This window comes from Mobula birostris, chromosome 11 (genome assembly GCF_030028105.1).
Source record: "Mobula birostris isolate sMobBir1 chromosome 11, sMobBir1.hap1, whole genome shotgun sequence".
Taxonomy (NCBI): Eukaryota; Metazoa; Chordata; class Chondrichthyes; order Myliobatiformes; family Myliobatidae; genus Mobula; species Mobula birostris.
The window spans coordinates 115,642,561-115,660,347 of record NC_092380.1 but is presented as its reverse complement, the minus strand read 5'-3'; the positions used below and the strand labels follow the sequence as shown (position 1 = coordinate 115,660,347).

Below are 17,787 nucleotides of genomic sequence, written 5' to 3'. Positions count from 1 at the left end.
CCAATGTTGTCCAAGGGAAGGGCATTAGGACCCATACAGCTTGGCACCGGTGTTGTCGCAGAGCAATGTGTGATTAAGTGCCTTGCTCAAGGACACAACACGTTCCCTTGGTTGCTAGTCCAATGCCTTAACCACTTGGCCACGTGCCCATTAACTCATTAGAACCTTTCATTCTGAAATGAGACGTTACAGTAGTGTAGCAGTTAGTGCAACACTATTCCAGCCTGGGGCGTCAAGCATTCAATTCCAGTGTTCTGGAAGAAGAAAAAGGATCTAGTGTATTCTGGCTGAAGATCACGAATAGGCTCTTCTCAGGCTTCCAGCTGGGTACAGGTATCGATTATAACTAACGTTTCAATGACAAACTCTGCCATCTTCTTCAGGGATGATACCTGGGTACATCTAGTCCGGTGGTATTTATACCCCCGTAGTCTGTCCCTGATTGGTTAGTCCTCATCCAATTGGGCTTCTGCTGTCCCACCTTGTTTACAATCGAATTCCAGTTCTTACTTAGAGCGAGACTTTCGTCTTTGTTAAAATTCTTTTATTTCACTGCCTTCCTATACCAGGCTTTCCCAAAAGCCAATGGCACGGCACAGTAGTTTTGTACCGTTGAGGTCAATCCTATGGCTATTCTCAATGCAGTGTACTGTTACCTGGAGGAACCCAAACGGATACACCTCCTGTGCTCCTTGATGCGGGTTTCCACTGTGCGTCGCGGCTGGCCGATATACGTTGCTCCGCATTCACAGGGAATTCTGTAAACACCAGCAGACCTGAGTCCCAGGTCATCTTTAACCCTCTGTGATTTGAACTTCCTTACGGATTTGTGGATGGTATTAATCCGGTATTTCTTCAGGATCCTGACGATCCTTCCAGAAACACACATCAAAGTTGCTGGTGAACGCAGCAGGCCAGGCAGAATCTCTAGGAAGAGGTACAGTCGACGTTTCAGGCCGAGACCCTTCGTCAGGACTGACTGAAGGGTCTCGGCCTGAAATGTCCACTGTACCTCTTCCTAGAGATGCTGCCTGGCCTGCTGCGTTCACCAGCAACTTTGATGTGTGTTGCTTGAATTTCCAGCATCTGCAGAATTCCTGTTGTTTGCGTTTTTAAGATCCTTCCAGAAACTGTGGAAATATAGGGAAGACAGGCAGTAGCGACGGGTTCCTGCTCATTCGGGTTCCTGGTTTTTCTGTCAGCCCTTTTAAGGGCCTGGGGAGTCTCTCCAAGGAGATTAGATGATTACACATGAGTTCCTACAGAATGGCTACAAGATGAAGAAAATTAATCTGACCCATCACGGCATATGTGGGTTAAAGACGACCTGGGACTCAGGCCGGCTGGCGTTTACAGGATTCACTGTGAACGCGGCGCAGCGTATATTGGCCAGATGGGAAACCCACATCAAGGAGCACGTGAGATGTATGTGTTTGGGTTCCCAGGGAAATCAGCAGTAGCAGAACATAGGATTGACTTTGACAGTACAAAACTACTGTGCCATGCCAATGGCTTTTGGGAGCAACTGGTAAAGGAAGCTATTGAAATAAAACCAGAGAAATAAAATTTTAACAAAGACGGTGTTCTCGCTCTAAGTAACAACTGGAATTCAACCGTAAACAAGGTGGGACAACGGAAACCTGATTGGATAAGGACTAAATCTGGAGGGATGGACGATGGGGGTATAAATACCACCGGACTAGACATACCCAGACAACCCTAAAGAAGATAGCAGAGCTTGCTATTGAAACGCCAGTTGTAGTCGATAGCTGTACCCAGCTGGAAGCCCAAGAAGAGTTTATTGGTCCTCTGTAAGAAGTTTGTACATCCTTTCCGTGAGCGTGTGTTTTTCCAGGTGCTTCAGTTTCATTCCACAGTCCAAAGACATATTGGTTATTAGGCTAACTGGTCATTGTAATGTGTCCCTTGATTAGGCTAGGATTAAATAGGTGGCTTGCTAGGCTGGAAGGACCTGTTCCGCACTGTTTCGCTAAATAAACAATCCTTTCTGGGCTACCATCTTACCAAGTTGCGCCTTAACTGAGGACACATTTTAATTTCACACAGCCTGTTCAATATGTTTTAACTGCACGGGGAGTATAGGAAAAATATAATTAGCATTTGTATGGTGTTTCTCACAAAGCAAGGATATTCCAGTAGCTTTACTGTGGAGGCACTGTGACATTATTGGGAATAGAACAGCCATTCTGCACAGAGCAGGTCACCACACTTTGATGTAACAAGGACAGGTGATGAGACTTAAGGGCCATGGAGTCGAGGGTATAGATCCAACCAGAAGTTCACTGAGCAGAGGTGAGTTGGAATGTTTGCTCTTGTGTATGGCAGGAATGGAAGGAAATAAAAACGCTGCTTCAGGCGTGAACCCCTCGTCACCACTGAGCAGCAGAGCAGGTATGCAGCAGGGTAGGGCTCACCACCAACCTGCGGTGGAAACAGACCAGGGAAAACAGGTGGAGGAATCATGTAGTTTGGTGGAGGGGGTTGGAAGATTGGCATTTGGTTTGATGGTTGACTTGTTTCTGGAGGTTTCCAGCTGCTTTCTTTGTTGTATCTGTGTGTCCTGTACGACATTGGAGTCCCTGCAAACAAATAGACAGGTTATAGCTTAAAGCCAAGCCCTGTTCCCATCATGTAACAAATAACATCCAGAATAACACACTTGTAGTATCACTTGTTCTAGTAGACATGGTATGATTTTAAACACAGGTACACACTGGAACACACTGCCCGACAGGGTGGTCTCCAGACACTCTCAAAACGTTTAAACACCATCTGGATGAGCACATTAGAATCACCAAGGCATCATAATGCCAATAGCTGTGTTTTTCTTACTCTTTTAGCATCACTTAATTTTTTTTAAATATGTTTTTAATTGTAATTTAGTTTTTTTTATTATGTATTACAATGTACTGCTGTTGCAAAACAACAAATTTCACGACATATGCCAGTGATATTAAACCTGATTGTGATCCTGAACAGGATGTGTACAGACTGGACTTCATGGCTGGCACAAACACGGTGGGCAGAAAGGCCTGTTTATCAGCTCACCTTACTGTTGGCAAGCTACCCACTACTAGTACACGTACCCAAGATTCTGTGCAGGACATTGTCCAAGCCTTCCCCACTGCTGCTGAGAACAACTACAAGACCATAAGATATAGGAAAATATAGGGGCCATTTGACCCATTGAATCTGCTATCCATTTCATCATGGCTGATCCATTTTTCCTCTCAGCCCCAATCTCCTGCCATCTCCCTGAATTCCTTCATGTCCTGGCCAATCAAGAATCTATCAACCTCTGACTTAAATATATGTAAGGACTTGACTCCACAGATGCTTTTAGCAAAGAATTCCACTCTCTGGCTAAAGAGATTCATCCTAATCTCTTTTCTAAGATACTTAGACACTTCCACCATAGGAAACTCCTCTCCACATCCACTCTATCAAGGCCTTTCACCATTCGATAGGTTTCAATGAGGTCACCCATCATTCTGAATTCCAGTGAATACAGGCCCAGAGCCATCAAACGCTCTTCATATGACAAGCCAATCAATACTGGAATCATTTTCGTGAACCTCCTTTGAACCCTTTCCAGTTTCAGCACACCCTTTCCAAGATAAGGGACCCAAACCTGCTCACAATACTCCTAAGTGAAGCCTCACCAGTGCTTTATAAAGTCTCAACATTACATCCTTGCTTTTACATTCTAGTCCACTTGGAATGAATGTTAACATCGCATTTGCCTTCCTTACCATAGACTCAACCTGCATATTAATCTTTAGGGAATCCTGCACAAAGATTCCCAAGCCCCTTTGTGCCTCAGCTTTTTGTATTTTCTTTCCATTTAGAAAATAGTCCACCCTTTCATTTCTCCTACCAAAGTGCATGACCATACACTTCCCAACACTCTATTCCATCTGCCACTTCTTTGCCATTTCTCCTAATCTGCCTAAGTCCTTTTGTAGCCTCTCTACTTTCTCAAAATTACCTGCCCCTCCACCAATCTTCCTATCGCCTGAAAATTTTGCAACAAAGCCATCAATCATCCAAATCGCTGACATACAACTTAAAAAGAATCCGTCCCAACGCAGACCCCTGTGGAAAATAACTAGCCATGGGAAGCCAACCAGAAAAAGCTCCCTTTATTCCTACTCTTTGCCTCCTGCCACTCAGCCACTGCTTGATCCACGCTACAATCTTTCCTGTAATACCACAGGCTCATAGCTTGTTAAGCAGCCCCATATGTGGCACCTTGTCAAAGGCCTTCTGAAAATCCAAGTAGACATCATCAACCAATTCTCCTTTGTCTACTGCTTGTTATTTCTTCAAAGAATTCCAACAGATATGTCAGGCAAGATTTTCCCTTGAGGAAACCAAGCCGACTACGGCCTATTTGATCATGTGCTTCCAAGTACCCCTAGATCTAATCTTTAATAATCGACTCCAACATCTTCCCAACCACTGAGGTCAGACTAACTGGTCTATAGTTTCCCTTCTTTTGCCTCTCTCCCTCTTCAAGAATGGAGTGATGTCTGCAATTTTCCAGTCTTCCAGAAGCATTCCAGAGTCTAGTGATTCTTCAGAGATCATTACTAATGCTTCCACAATCTCTTCAGCCACCTCTTTCAGAACGCTGGGATATACACCATCTGGTCCAGGAAGGTCTATTTACCTTCAGACCTTTCAGTTTCCCAAGAACCTTCACCTTGGAAATAGCAACTTTGCACACTTCATGGAACTTCCACCATACTGTTTGTGTCTTCCATAGTTCATCTCCCATTTCATTCTCCCCCCATTACTACATCTCCAGCATTGTTTTCCAATCTATTCTCAACTCTCTTTTACACATTATGTATCTGAAAAAAACTTCTGGTATCTTTAATATTATTGGCTAGCTTACTTTCGTATTCCACCTTTACTTCCTTAATGACTTTTTTAGTTGCCTTCTGTTGTTTTTCAAGGGGAGCTGCCACAAGAAAGTAATCTCCATTATCAAAGACATCACCATCAAGGGCTTGCTCTCTTCTCACTGCTGTCATCAGGAAAGTGGTACAGGAACCTCAGGACCCACACCATCAGGTTCAGGAGCAACTATTACCTCCTCAATCAGCAAGCTCTTGAACCAGAGGGGATAACTTCAATCATCCCAACTCTGATCAGATTGCACGCCCTATGGACTCATTTTCAAGGACTCTACAACTCACGCCCTCAAAATTATTTATTTATTTTTCTATTTGCACGTTGCTTGTTTGTACCTCTTTATGTGTAGTTTTTTATTGATACTATTGTATTTCTTTGTTCTGTGAATGCCCACAAGGAAATAAATCCCAGGGTATACGGTGGATATGGTGACATATATGTACATTGATAATAAATTTATTTTGAACTTTGAGATACAACTGAACATCAGTCCAAGGCAACAGGTATGTGCAAGAAAGGTATATTCCAAAAAAGAAGAAATTTTCAAGTGGAAAAAGGATGCAACCGTGGTTGACAAGAGAAGTCAAAGCCAAAGTTAAAGCTAAGGAGAGGGCATACAAGGAAGCAAAAATTAGTGGGAAGACAGAGGATTGGGAAGTCTTTAAAACCTTACAAAAGGAAACCAAGAAGGTCATTAAGAGAGAAAAGATTAACTATGAAAGGAAACTAGCAAATAATATCAAAGAGGATACTAAAAGCTTTTTCAAGTATATAAAGAGTAAAAGACAGGTGAGAGTAGATATAGGACCGATAGAAAATGATACTGGAGAAATTGTAAAGGGAGATGAGGAGATGGAAGAAGAACTGAACAAGTATTTTGCATCAGTCTTCACTGAGGAAGACAGCAGGATACCGGACACTCAAGGATGGCAGGGAAGAGAAGTGTGCGCAGTCACAATTACGAGAGAGAAAGTACTCAGGAAGCTGAATAGGCTAAAGGTCGATAAATCTCCTGGACCAGATGGAATGCACCCTCGTGTTCTGAAGGAAGTAGCTGTGGAGATTGCGGAGGCATTAGCGATGATCTTTCAAAAGTCAATAGATTCTGGCATGGTTCCGGAAGACTGGAAGATTGCAAATGTCACTCTGCTATTTAAGAAGGGGACAAGGAAGCAAAAAGGAAATTATAGACCTGTTAGCTTGACATCCGTGGTTGGGAAGTTGTTGGAGTCGATTGTCAAGGATGAGGTTACAGAGTACCTGGAGGCATATGACAAGATAGGCAGAACTCAGCATGGATTCCTTAAAGGAAAATCCTGCCTGACAAACCTATTACAATTTTTTGAGGAAATTACCAGTAGGCTAGACAAGGGAGATGCAGTGGATGTTGTATATTTGGATTTTCAGAAGGCCTTTGACATGGTGCTACACATGAGGCTGCTTAACAAGATAAGAGCCCATGGAATTACAGGAAAGTTACATACGTGGATAGAGCGTTGGCTGATTGGCAGGAAACAGAGAGTGGGAATAAAGGGATCCTATTCTGGTTGGCTGCCGGTTACCAGTGGTGTTCCACAGGGATCAGTGTTGGGGCCGCTTCTTTTTACATTGTACATCAACGATTTGGATTATGGAATAGATGGCTTTGTGGCTAAGTTTGCTGACGATACGAAGATAGGTGGAGGGGCCGGTAGTGCTGAGGAAACGGAGAGTCTGCAGAGAGACTTGGATATATTGGAAGAATGGGCAGAGAAGTGGCAAATGAAGTACAATGTTGGAAAGTGTATGGTTATGCACTTTGGCCAAAAAAATGAACGGGCAGACTATTATTTAAATGGGGAAAGAATTCAAAGTTATGAGATGCAACGGGACTTGGGAGTCCTCGTACAGGATTCCTTTAAAGTTAACCTCCAGTTTGAGTCGGTAGTGAAGAAGGCGAATGCAATGTTGGCATTCATTTCTAGAGGAATAGAGTATAGGAGCAGGGATGTGATGTTGAGGCTCTATAAGGCGCTGGTGAGACCTCACTTGGAGTACTGTGGGCAGTTTTGGTCTCCTTATTTAAGAAAGGATGTGCTGACGTTGGAGAGAGTACAGAGAAGATTCACTAGAATGATTCCGGGAATGAGAGGGTTAACATATGAGGAACGTCTGTCCGCTCTTGGACTGTATTCCTTGGAGTTTAGAAGAATGAGGGGAGACCTCATAGAAACATTTCGAATGTTAAAAGGCATGGACAGAGTGGATGTGGCAAAGTTGTTTCCCATGATGGGGGAGTCTAGTACGAGAGGGCATGACTTCAGGATTGAAGGGCGCCCTTTCAGAACAGAAATGCGAAAAAATTTTTTTTAGTCAGAGGATGGTGAATCTATGGAATTTGTTGCCACGGGCAGCAGTGGAGGCCAAGTCATTGGGTGTATTTAAGGCAGAGATTGATAGGTATCTGAGTAGCCGGGGCATCAAAGGTTATGGTGAGAAGGCGGGGCAGTGGGACTAAATAGGATAAAATGGATCAGCTCATGATAAAATGGCGGAGCAGACTCGATGGGCCGAATGGCCTACTTCTGCTCCTTTGTCTTATGGTCAACAGTGGTTCTGTGTCATTTCATCTCCAGTCTCCAAACAGTGAGGCAACTGGCTCCTGATGACGGATGTATTATCTGTGCCCAATGCACTGGTCCTTCCTGCATGGTTGGTGCATCAGGTCCACTGCCCAAATAAAACCCTTAATGAGTTTAGGAGGCAAGTGGTGTTGCAGTGTGAGGTTGTGCAATTATATCACTGCTTTAATACAAAGTATCCAGTTACACTGACTCCATTTTACTCTGTTCACATCCTCACCAATTCCCACACTTTCCATCACTCAGCTACATAATTAGTGACCAATTAACCTAACAATTCACAGGTAACACATAAAATGCTGGAGGAACTCAGCAGGTCAGGTAGCATCTAGGGAAGGAATAAACAGTCAATGTTTCAGGCTTAGACCCTTCATCAGGTTGTGTGGCCGGGTTACAGTTGATATGACGATTGGTGGTGTTATAGATAGCATAGAAGACTGGCAGAGAATACAACATGATATAAATCAATTGCAGATATGGGCAGAGAAATGGCAGATGGAGTTTAACCCGGCTAAATGTAAAGTGTTGCACCTTGATAGGTCAAATGTAAAGAGACAGTACACTGTTAATGGTAGGACCTTCAACAGTGTTCATATTCAGATGGATCTTGGCATCCAAGTCCATTTCTCCCTGAGTTTGATTGGATGGCAAAGGCGACATTTGCAATGTTTGCCTTTACTAGTGAAGGAATTGAGTTCAAAAGTCAGGAACTTTATAAAGTTGCAACTTTATAAAACGCTAGTTAGGCCATATCTGGAGTATTGCATTCAGTTCTGATCACCCCATTACAGGAAGAATGTTGAGGCCTTGGAGAGGGTGCAGGAGAGGTTTACCAGGATGCTGTCTAGATTAGAGGGCATGTGCTTTAACAGGAGGTTGGACAAACTTGGGTTGTTTTCTCTGGAGCAACGGAGACCGAGGGGAGATCTGATAGAGGTTTATAAGATTATGAGAGGCAGAGATAGAGTAGACAGGGAGTATCACTTCCCCATTATTAAGGACCCCCATCACCCAGGACATGCCTTCTTCTCATTGCTACCATCAAGAAGAAGGTACAGAAGACAGAAGACACACGCTTAACATTTCAGGAACTGTTCCTTCCCATCCACCATCAGATTGCTGAACAGACAATGAACCCATGAAGACTATATCACTACCTTTTGCTCTCTTTTTGCACTACTTATATAATTCATTTATATATATATTAATTTCATATTGTAATTTTCAGTTTTTTAACATTAAGTATTGCAATGTACTGCTGCCACAAATGACAAATACCAATGATATTAAACTATTGAAAATTGATATTGTTACTAGTCTTGGCCTCTCTTGTTGCTGTAGTCTGTAAACCCGAAGCAGCGAATGAAACTACTTCATCTCTGCCAGTGTGATATAACAGACATTGAGGCATAGAAAGCTACTTGGCCAGGTACATGGATAGGAAAGGTTTAAAGGGATATGGGTCCAATGCAGCTTTGTTTGCAATTTTTGTTGGCATGGACCAATTAGGACGAAGAACAGAAATGAGGGTGGGGAATCTGTGGAATTCATTGCCACAGGCAGCTATGGAGAGCAAGTCATGGGGCATATTTAAAGCAGAGATTGATAGGTTCTCGATTAGAAAAGATGTAAAAGGTTCTAGGGAGAAGGCAGGAGAGTGGGGTTGAGATCAGGCCATGATAAAATAGTGGTCTTTAGCTCCTATGTCTTATGGTCCAATATAAAGTGCATTAACCTATAAAGGAAACATCATACTCACTTGCAGGCCTTCCAGAGGGAGCCTCGTCCTTCTCAGTCTCCAAGTTCCAAGTTACTCTCTTGACAAGAGGCTTGGTTTTCACTCCAGTGCTTTGTGAAGCAGCTTCGGTCTCTGCCTTCCTTTTCACTGGTTCTGTCGACGGCAATCCACACTCGTTACCACTCTCTGTTTTCATTGACCCCAGCCTTTTCTCCCATGATTCATTTCCAACCGTAGCAGTCCGTGCTTCATCCTGCTTCATTACACTGTGTGAATCAGGGCAAACTGCCTCTGGCCTTGGTTCATTCTTCTCCAAGCGCATGTCTGCCGCAAAGTTCTCTACCTGCTCACTCTTGAAGGAGGTTACTGTCTCAGTACTGGGAGGGACAGAGCTTTTTGGATGCTCAGTTGTACTCATGCCCACAGATACTTTTTGATCATCAACACACGTAACGGGTTTAACATCTGCAGATATCGTTGGTTTAATGTCTACAGGTATCGATGGTTTAACGTCTACCGGTATCGATGGTTTAACGTCTACAGGTATCGATGGTTTAATATCTGCAGGTATCGTTGGTTTAATGTCTACAGGTATAGATGGTTTAACGTCTGTAGGTGTCGTTGGTTTAACGTCTGCAGGTATTGATGGTTTAACGTCTGTGGGTATCGATGGTTTAATGTCTGCAGGTATCGATGGTTTAACGTCTACAGGTAGCGTTGGTTTACCATCTACAGGTATTGATGGTTTAACGTCTACAGATATAATTGGTTTAACATCTACGGGTATCGATGGTTTAACGTCTACAGGTAGCGTTGGTTTAACATCTACAGTTATTGGTGTAACATCCACAGGTATAACAGGTTTAATATCTATAGGTATCACTGGTCTAACACCTACAGGTATTGCTGGTTTAGCAAAGTTCAAAGTGTCAGCTTCAGCAAAAGATGTTGGATCTGATGTAGCTGAAAGAGGCAGCGGAAACAGTTCATCGTCAGGCTTCACGGCTTCGTCATCCACTGTCAAAGGTGCACTCTTCTTTTCTTGACAGAGATCAATCCGGGAACCAGAAACCTCACCTGCGACTGGGCACCCCACGTGAACAGACTCAGAGGAAATACATGGAGTTTTTACTTCTGCTTCTGCTTGCCTTGTCTGTGTGTCCAAACCTTCCCAAAGAGGTTCTGCTACAGCAGGAATTTCCACCTTATCTTTTCCAAAGTTCTCACTTTGGTAGATGAACTCTTTGTTTTGTTCAGGAAGCTCCATTTGCTCTGGTTCTTCTTGTACTTGATCACTGTGTGCCACTGATTCCTCATTTATTACATGAGAAGAATTCTGGTCAACAGACAAATTGTTACCACCCTGTGAGCCCTCAGCACTACAAGAAATTATAAGCTCCTGCACTGCTGCATTCTTCTCCAAAGACTCATGCCTGGCAGAGGGTGAAGGTCTCTTTTGCTCTTGATCCTTCTCATTAGATGCTACTTCCTCCTGAGTAAATTTCCGTCTTCTTTCAACTTCTGGGGCATGCCACTTTGTCTGTGACCCTCTCTCTCTAGACCTAGATCTACTCTGATCCCTTGACCGAGAATGAGTTCTTGATCTAGTCCTTGGTTTCCTTCTCTCTTTGGATCGCGATCGAGTCCTTGATCTTCGTTTTCCTTTATATCTAAAAGATCTTCGTTTCTCCCTTGAACTTGATCTGGTCCGTGACCTTCTCTTATCCCGTGAACTGGATCTAGACCGCGATCTCCTTTCTCTAGAACTAGATCTGGACCATGACTTTGTCTTCTCTCTAAATTTAGGCCATAGCTTTCTCTTATCTCTGGATCTCGATCTCCTTCTCTCCCTTGACCAGGAGGTTGAGCGCCTCCTTCGCCTATCATACTGTTCTCGACTCAGTTCCCGTCGATACTGCCTTCTCTTGCCTTTCTCGCTGCTGCTTCGGGAGTGCTTGTAAGAACCCTTGTGCTCCTTTGAGCCGGAGACTTTCCTCCACTTCTTGCGGCTGTCTGTAGATGCATCAGAAGATGAGCTACCTGATCTTCGTTCTCTTGATTTTGATCTAGAACGTCCTCTCTTTTCCCTGCACCTTTCCTGCTTCACTTTCCGTCTCCTGTACCTTTCAGAGCTGCTAGACCGAGACCGTGATCTGGACTTCGATCGCCGCCGTTCTCTTGAATGCGATCTCACCCTTTTCCGCTCCTTTGACCCTGACTTTGATCTGTAGCCCCCATGATTCTCGCGGACCAAATTCTTGCTTCTACGTCGGCTGTGAGAACTTGATCTCGACCTCGAGCGAGCCTTTGGTTCAGTGTGGACTTTTTTATCAGCTCTGTCTCTTACCTCATTTTCTGAAGTGATATCTACATCAGTTCTCATTCCAGTGGGAACAGTCTGGTTAGTGCCCTTCAAAGCCCCTTCATCAGAAAATGAACATGAAGAAACACCATCACTGTCCGTGTTAACTAGCTGTTGCTCAGACCTGTGTCCATCTTCAGACACTGAAAAGCTGCACTGCATTTGGCTTTTGTGCACGTTATTCCACTTGCTCGTGCCAGACTCTGCACTCAATATCTCGTCCTTGGCCTCAGAAGGAACCTGAGAGCCACAAGAAGCTTCCAAGTCGGAGTCCAAAGAGGGTATAGTAAAAGATTGGTAAGCATCGGGGTCCTCGGCTGGGGTTTCTGCTTTGATTTTACAAGGTTCAGATTGTTCAGCATCGGAATGAAAATAAAGGCTTACTGTGTCTGCTCTGGGTTCCTCTCCTACTGACACCACATTGCCAGGGCTGGAAGCCGGAGACTCACCTTCACATTTTGATTCTCTCCTCTCAGGGGTGGAATTAGATGAACTTGGGTCAGAACCCGTGGGTTCGAAAGGATCATATATATCATCTGCACTTTTTACATTGGTTGGCAATGGCGAATTGTTGGCCTTTTTGCCACAGTGTTGAACTTCATCATCTGTAGGTTCAAATGGGTCATACGGATCCAAGCTAGGCAACCTCGCGCCACTCATCAACTTTACACAACTCTGTGCAGACGAGCTGGGAACTATGTCCTGACCTCGGAGCCTTCCTGGGAAAACACCAGAGGTGTTGGCTGAGCCTAGAGCAAGAGAAGACTGAAATCTTTCCTGGAATGGTCTTTCACCACTCTTTGCAGGCTCCGTAGACCCTGAAGCCTGAGTATTCTGGTGACCACCCCCCAGTTTGTTTACAGGAGGTATTCCATTACCTTGCGTGTTACTACTGGTTTGACTCTTGATCTTTGGTATTCTAGGGAATTCAGATATATCAAGCCTCTTAAGAGCTGGTTTGGGTGGGATCCGGTTCAATGTGCCCATGTTGTTTTTAATATGCAAGTTCGAGGCACTGTTTAACCACCTGAAAGGCGTGAAGCCACTGGTTCCCTTCTGATTGTCCCCTGCACTTTTACCAGGTGCTCCTGTCTGCTGCGTACCAGTGACAGAAGCAGATTCTCCAGTTCTGGGGCCAGAGGATACCTCAGGCATGGGGGTAAACGTCCCTGAAAAGGCAGGTCGCAGGTTGCCGGAAGCTGTTTGCTGCCGTAGATTCGAGGGAAAACCAGATGTTGATGGAAAAGCAGTCGAGGAAGATTTCTTTGTAGGAGTCAAGCCAACAGTTTTCCAATCCCCTTTCGGGCCACTTATGGAGTTCCCTGAGTTATGAGCACTTGTGGATAAACTGCCACTGGAAGTCTCGCCTGTTCTGCTGCTACTGGATGGTAACAGTGAAGGTTGGCTTGATGCAGCTGCAGAGAGGAAGTGATAAAATTAATAAAGTTCCAAAGAACACAACGAATCACAATGGTTTACAACAACAACAGGAATTCTGCAGATGCTGGAAATTCAAGCAACACACATCAAAGAATCACAATGGTTACTCATTATCTGAATAGCAATGTTTCATTTCAAATCAATGTGCTGCAACACACAGTTAGCCAGGGACAGAGTGGGAGCCTTTAGGAACCAAAGAGGTAATCTATGCGTGATGTGAGTCACATTCAGGTCACGCTCTCTTCTCAGGAGGTATAGGAGGCTCAGGACCCACACCACCAGGTTCAGGAACAGTTATTACCCCTCAACCATTAACTCCTGAATCAGAGGGGATAACTTCACTCACCTCAACTCTGCCTCGATTCCACAACCTATGAACTCACTTTCAAGAGGCACTGTAACTAATGTTCTCAGTTTTTGTTTGTTTGTTTATTTATCTTTTTATTATTTACTTTCTTTTGTATTTGAACAGTGTGTCATCTTTTGCGTGTTGGCTGTTTGTCAGTCTCAGTGTAGCTTTTCACTGTTCTACTGTATCGCTTTTTTCTACTCTGAATGCCTGCAAGAAAATGAATCTCAGGGTTGTATATGGTGCCATATATGTACTTTGATCATAAATTTACTTTGAGTACATTAGTGACATTTAAGAGACTCTTAGGCACATGAATGATAGGAAAATAAAGGGCTATGTAAGAGGGAAGGGTTAGATTGGTACAACATCGTGGGCTGAAGGACCTGCTGTAATGATCTATGTTCTATGAATATTTCTCATCTGTATTCACCAAGAAAAGTCCAGTGAGGGCCAATAGTCTGGAGATGGTCAGCATTAAGGTGGAGGAGGGGTTCGATGCGATGGAACACACAAGGGTTGATAAATCCCTAGGTCTAAACAAGATCAGGTTGCTAAACAACTTGAGGGAGGAGATGCCTTGGGCCCTGAAGGAGAATTTGCAACATTTGTTAGTCACAAGTTGAAGTGTCAGAGACTAGGGGATAGCAAATGCTGTTCCCTATTAAAGTAGGGTATCATACACAAATTAGATTACTTAAGGCCAGTGAGCCTTATGTAAGAGGTAGAGAAATTATTGGAGAAAATCCAGAGGGATACAATTTACGTGCATTTGGAAAAATGCAGGGTGGGCATGGAGAATCAGCATGGCTTTGTGTGGGGGAAATCCTGTCACTTTAATTTGATTAAAGATGTTTTGGAGGAGATAACTAAAGACAGTGAAGACAGAGAGGTAGATGTTGTCTATGGAGCAGTAAGGCATTAGACAAGGACCTACATGGTAGCTGACCCTTGTCTAATTTATTGTAAAATTGGCTTAAGATATGAGGCAGAGGGCAGTAGCGAAAGGATGCTTTTCAGAATTGTTTAATGTCATTTCCTGTACACAAGTGTAAAGGAGAACAAAATAGTTGTTACTCCAGATCCGATGCAGCACAAAACAAACATAATAAGATAAAGAACACAATAATATTAAAACACAATAAATATAAATACATAAGACTGCTTACATACGTAGATTGCTTGTATGTCCATAAAATGACACTAGGCACAGGAGTGTCTGTACATAAGGAGACTGACAGGAAATATGATATAGTAGTGGTGGGTTGGGGGTGTAGAGGGTTGGGTTAGTGGGTGGAGGTGTTGATTAGAATCAGAATCAGGTTTAATATCACTGTTATATGTCATGAAGTTTGTTTTTATTGGTGGCATTACATTGCAATATATAATAATAATGGGAATGGGACAAACAGTCCATGAATGGGGTGGGTGGGGATCCTTCGTGATGTTACTGGCCCTTACTGTATATATGTGTCCTCAATGGTGGGTAAGCTGAAGCCGGTGATATATTGGGCAGTTTTGAGAGCCTTTCTGTGCACCACAGTGATTAGATGTCTGTGACTAGTGATGGACCACAGAGATCAGTAATTGAAATCCTTTTTACTTGTGATATATTTACAATTTGGATGTGAATTTTAAGCGCATCTATAAACTTCTTGAGCGGCACTATCATATTTTCTTCCACTCTTACCCTAGCAGCACGTTCTGGGCGCTTACTACTCCCTGTGTAAAAAAAAATTATTCTGCACATCCTCTTTGAACTTTCCTCCCCTCACCCTGAAGCTATGCCTTCTTATACTTGACAAGTTTATCCTGGGAAAATGGGTGGCGTGGTGGAGGTGTAAGGCACTGCTTCCCTCTGCTAGTCAGCAGGTCCCCCTTGGGCAAGGCGTAGCAGTTGTTTGTCCCTCCAGTCAGGGTCATGTGAAGCCATGGCAGAAGCTAGTGGATGGTTGTACGAGTAACTGGGGCACATCACAAATCCTGGTTATGCAACCATTGACACCAGACAGACAATCCCTGAGGAGTATTGACGATAACTAGGGTCACCTATCTTGTAAAGCCACAAGCAGGCAATGGCAAACCACTTCCGCAGAAAAATTTGCCAAGAACAATCATGGTCATTAAAAGCTCATGATCGCCCGTCATTCAACACTGTACATAACAAAGAAACAAACCCTGGGAAATTGAATCTGGCTGTCTGCCCAATCTACATCTCTCCTAGTTTTTATGCCCTTCAATGAGGCCGTCCCTCAGCCTCGGAAACTCTAGAGGAAACAAGCCTCTCCCCCCCACCCCCCACCCCATATCAACTTTCAGTTCCTCAGTGTTCTCACTTCAGAGAATGTGTCCTGGGTCCAGCACCAAAGTGCCTTTAGAACATAGAATATAGAGTAGCACAGTACAGCACAGTACAGGCCCTTCGGCCTACATTGTTGTGCCGACCCTCAAACCCTGCCTCCCATATAACCCCCCACCTTAAATTCCTCCATATACCTGTCTAGTAGTCTCTTAAACTTCACGAGTGTATCTACCTCCACCACTGACTCAGGCAGTGCATTCCACGCACCAACCACTCTCTGAGTAAAAAACCTTCCTCTAATATCCCCCTTGAACTTCCCACCCCTTACCTTAAAGCCATGTCCTCTTGTATTGAGTAGTGGTGCCCTGGCAAAGAGGTGCTGGCTATCCACTCTATCTATTCCTCTTAATCTCTTGTATACCTCTATCATGTCTCCTCTCATCTTCCTTCTCTCCAAAGAGTAAAGCCCTAGCTCCCTTAATCTCTGATCATAATGCATACTCTCTAAACCAGGCAGCATCCTGGTAAATCTCCTCTGTACCCTTTCCAATGCTTCCACATCCTTCCTATAGTGAGGTGACCAGAACTGGACACAGTACTCCAAGTGTGGCCTAACCAGAGTTTTATAGAGCTGCATCATTACCTCGCGACTCTTAAACTCTATCCCTCGACTTATGAAAGCTAACACCCTATAAGCTTTCTTAACTACCCTATCCACCTGTGAGGCAACTTTCAGGGATCTGTGGACATGTACACCCAGATCCCTCTGCTCCTCCACACTACCAAGTATCCTGCCATTTACTTTGTACTCTGTCTTGGAGTTTGTCCTTCCAAAGTGTACCACCTCACACTTCTCCAGGTTGAACTCCATCTGCCACTTCTCAGCCCACTTCGGCATTCTATCAATGTCTCCCTGCAATCTTCGACAATCCTCTACACTATCTACAACACCACCAACATTTGTGTCGTCTGCAAACTTGCCAACCCACCCTTCTACCCCCACATCCAGGTCGTTAATAAAAATCACGAAAAGTAGAGGTCCCAGAACAGATCCTTGTGGGACACCACTAGTCACAACCCTCCAATCTGAATGTACTCCCTCCACCACAACCCTCTGCCTTCTGCAGGCAAGTCAATTCTGAATCCACCTGGCCAAACTTCCCCGGATCCCATGCCTTCTGACTTTCTGAATAAACCTACCGTTAGGATGAAGGCACAGCAGCACCTCAACTTTCTTAGAAGTTAGCAAAAATTCAGCATGACATTTCAAGCTTTGACAAACTTCTATAGATGAGTCATATAGAGTATCCTGACTGGTTGCATCATAGGCTGGAATGAATACACCAAAGCCCTTAAACAGAAAATTTCACAAAAGTAGTAGATATAGCCCAGTCCATCACAGGTAAAGCCCTCCTCACCATTGAGTACATCTACACGGAGCACTGTCACGGGAAAGCAGCATCCATTATCAAGGCCCTTCACCATCCAGGCCATGCTCTCTTCTCACTGCTGCCATCAGGAAGAAGGTATAGAATCCTGAGGTCCCATACCACTAGGTTCAGGAACAGTTATTATCCCTCAAACATTAGGCTCCTGAACCACTGTGGATAACTTCACTCATCCCAACACTGAACAGTTCCCACAACCAATGGACTCACTTTCAAAGACTATAACTCATGTTCTCAATATTTATTACATTTAAATGAACCTGGTCATCAGGTGCCCTCAGTAGGAGAGCATTTTGGAGGTAGTGATCACAACTCTATCTCCTTTACCATAGTGCTGGAGAGGGATAGGAGCAGACCATAAGACGATAAGACAGAGGAGCAGAAGTAGGCCATTCGGCCCATTGAGTCTGCTCCACATTTCAATCATGGGCTGATCCAATTCTTCCAGTCATGCCCACTCCCCTGCTTTCACCCCATATCCTTTGATGCCCTGGCTAATCAAGAACCTATCTATCTCTGCCTTAAATACACCTAATGACTTGGCCTCCACAGGTGCCAGTGGCAACAAATTCCACAGATTTACCAC

General features: G+C 44.0%; 1 protein-coding gene across 3 annotated transcripts in view; it reads right to left on the bottom strand.

The window, feature by feature from the left end:
* phrf1 (PHD and ring finger domains 1) overlaps nucleotides 1–17,787 on the bottom strand; it is a 195,397-nt gene that overhangs the window by 21,038 nt on the left and 156,572 nt on the right. For all 3 annotated transcript variants that reach the window (XM_072272921.1, XM_072272922.1, XM_072272923.1), the window contains 2 exons: nucleotides 9,322–13,077; nucleotides 2,443–2,600 (listed from right to left, as the gene is read on the bottom strand). In XM_072272921.1, the coding sequence (XP_072129022.1) occupies nucleotides 2,443–2,600; nucleotides 9,322–13,077 (3,914 nt within the window). The remainder of the gene's footprint in view (nucleotides 1–2,442; nucleotides 2,601–9,321; nucleotides 13,078–17,787) is intronic.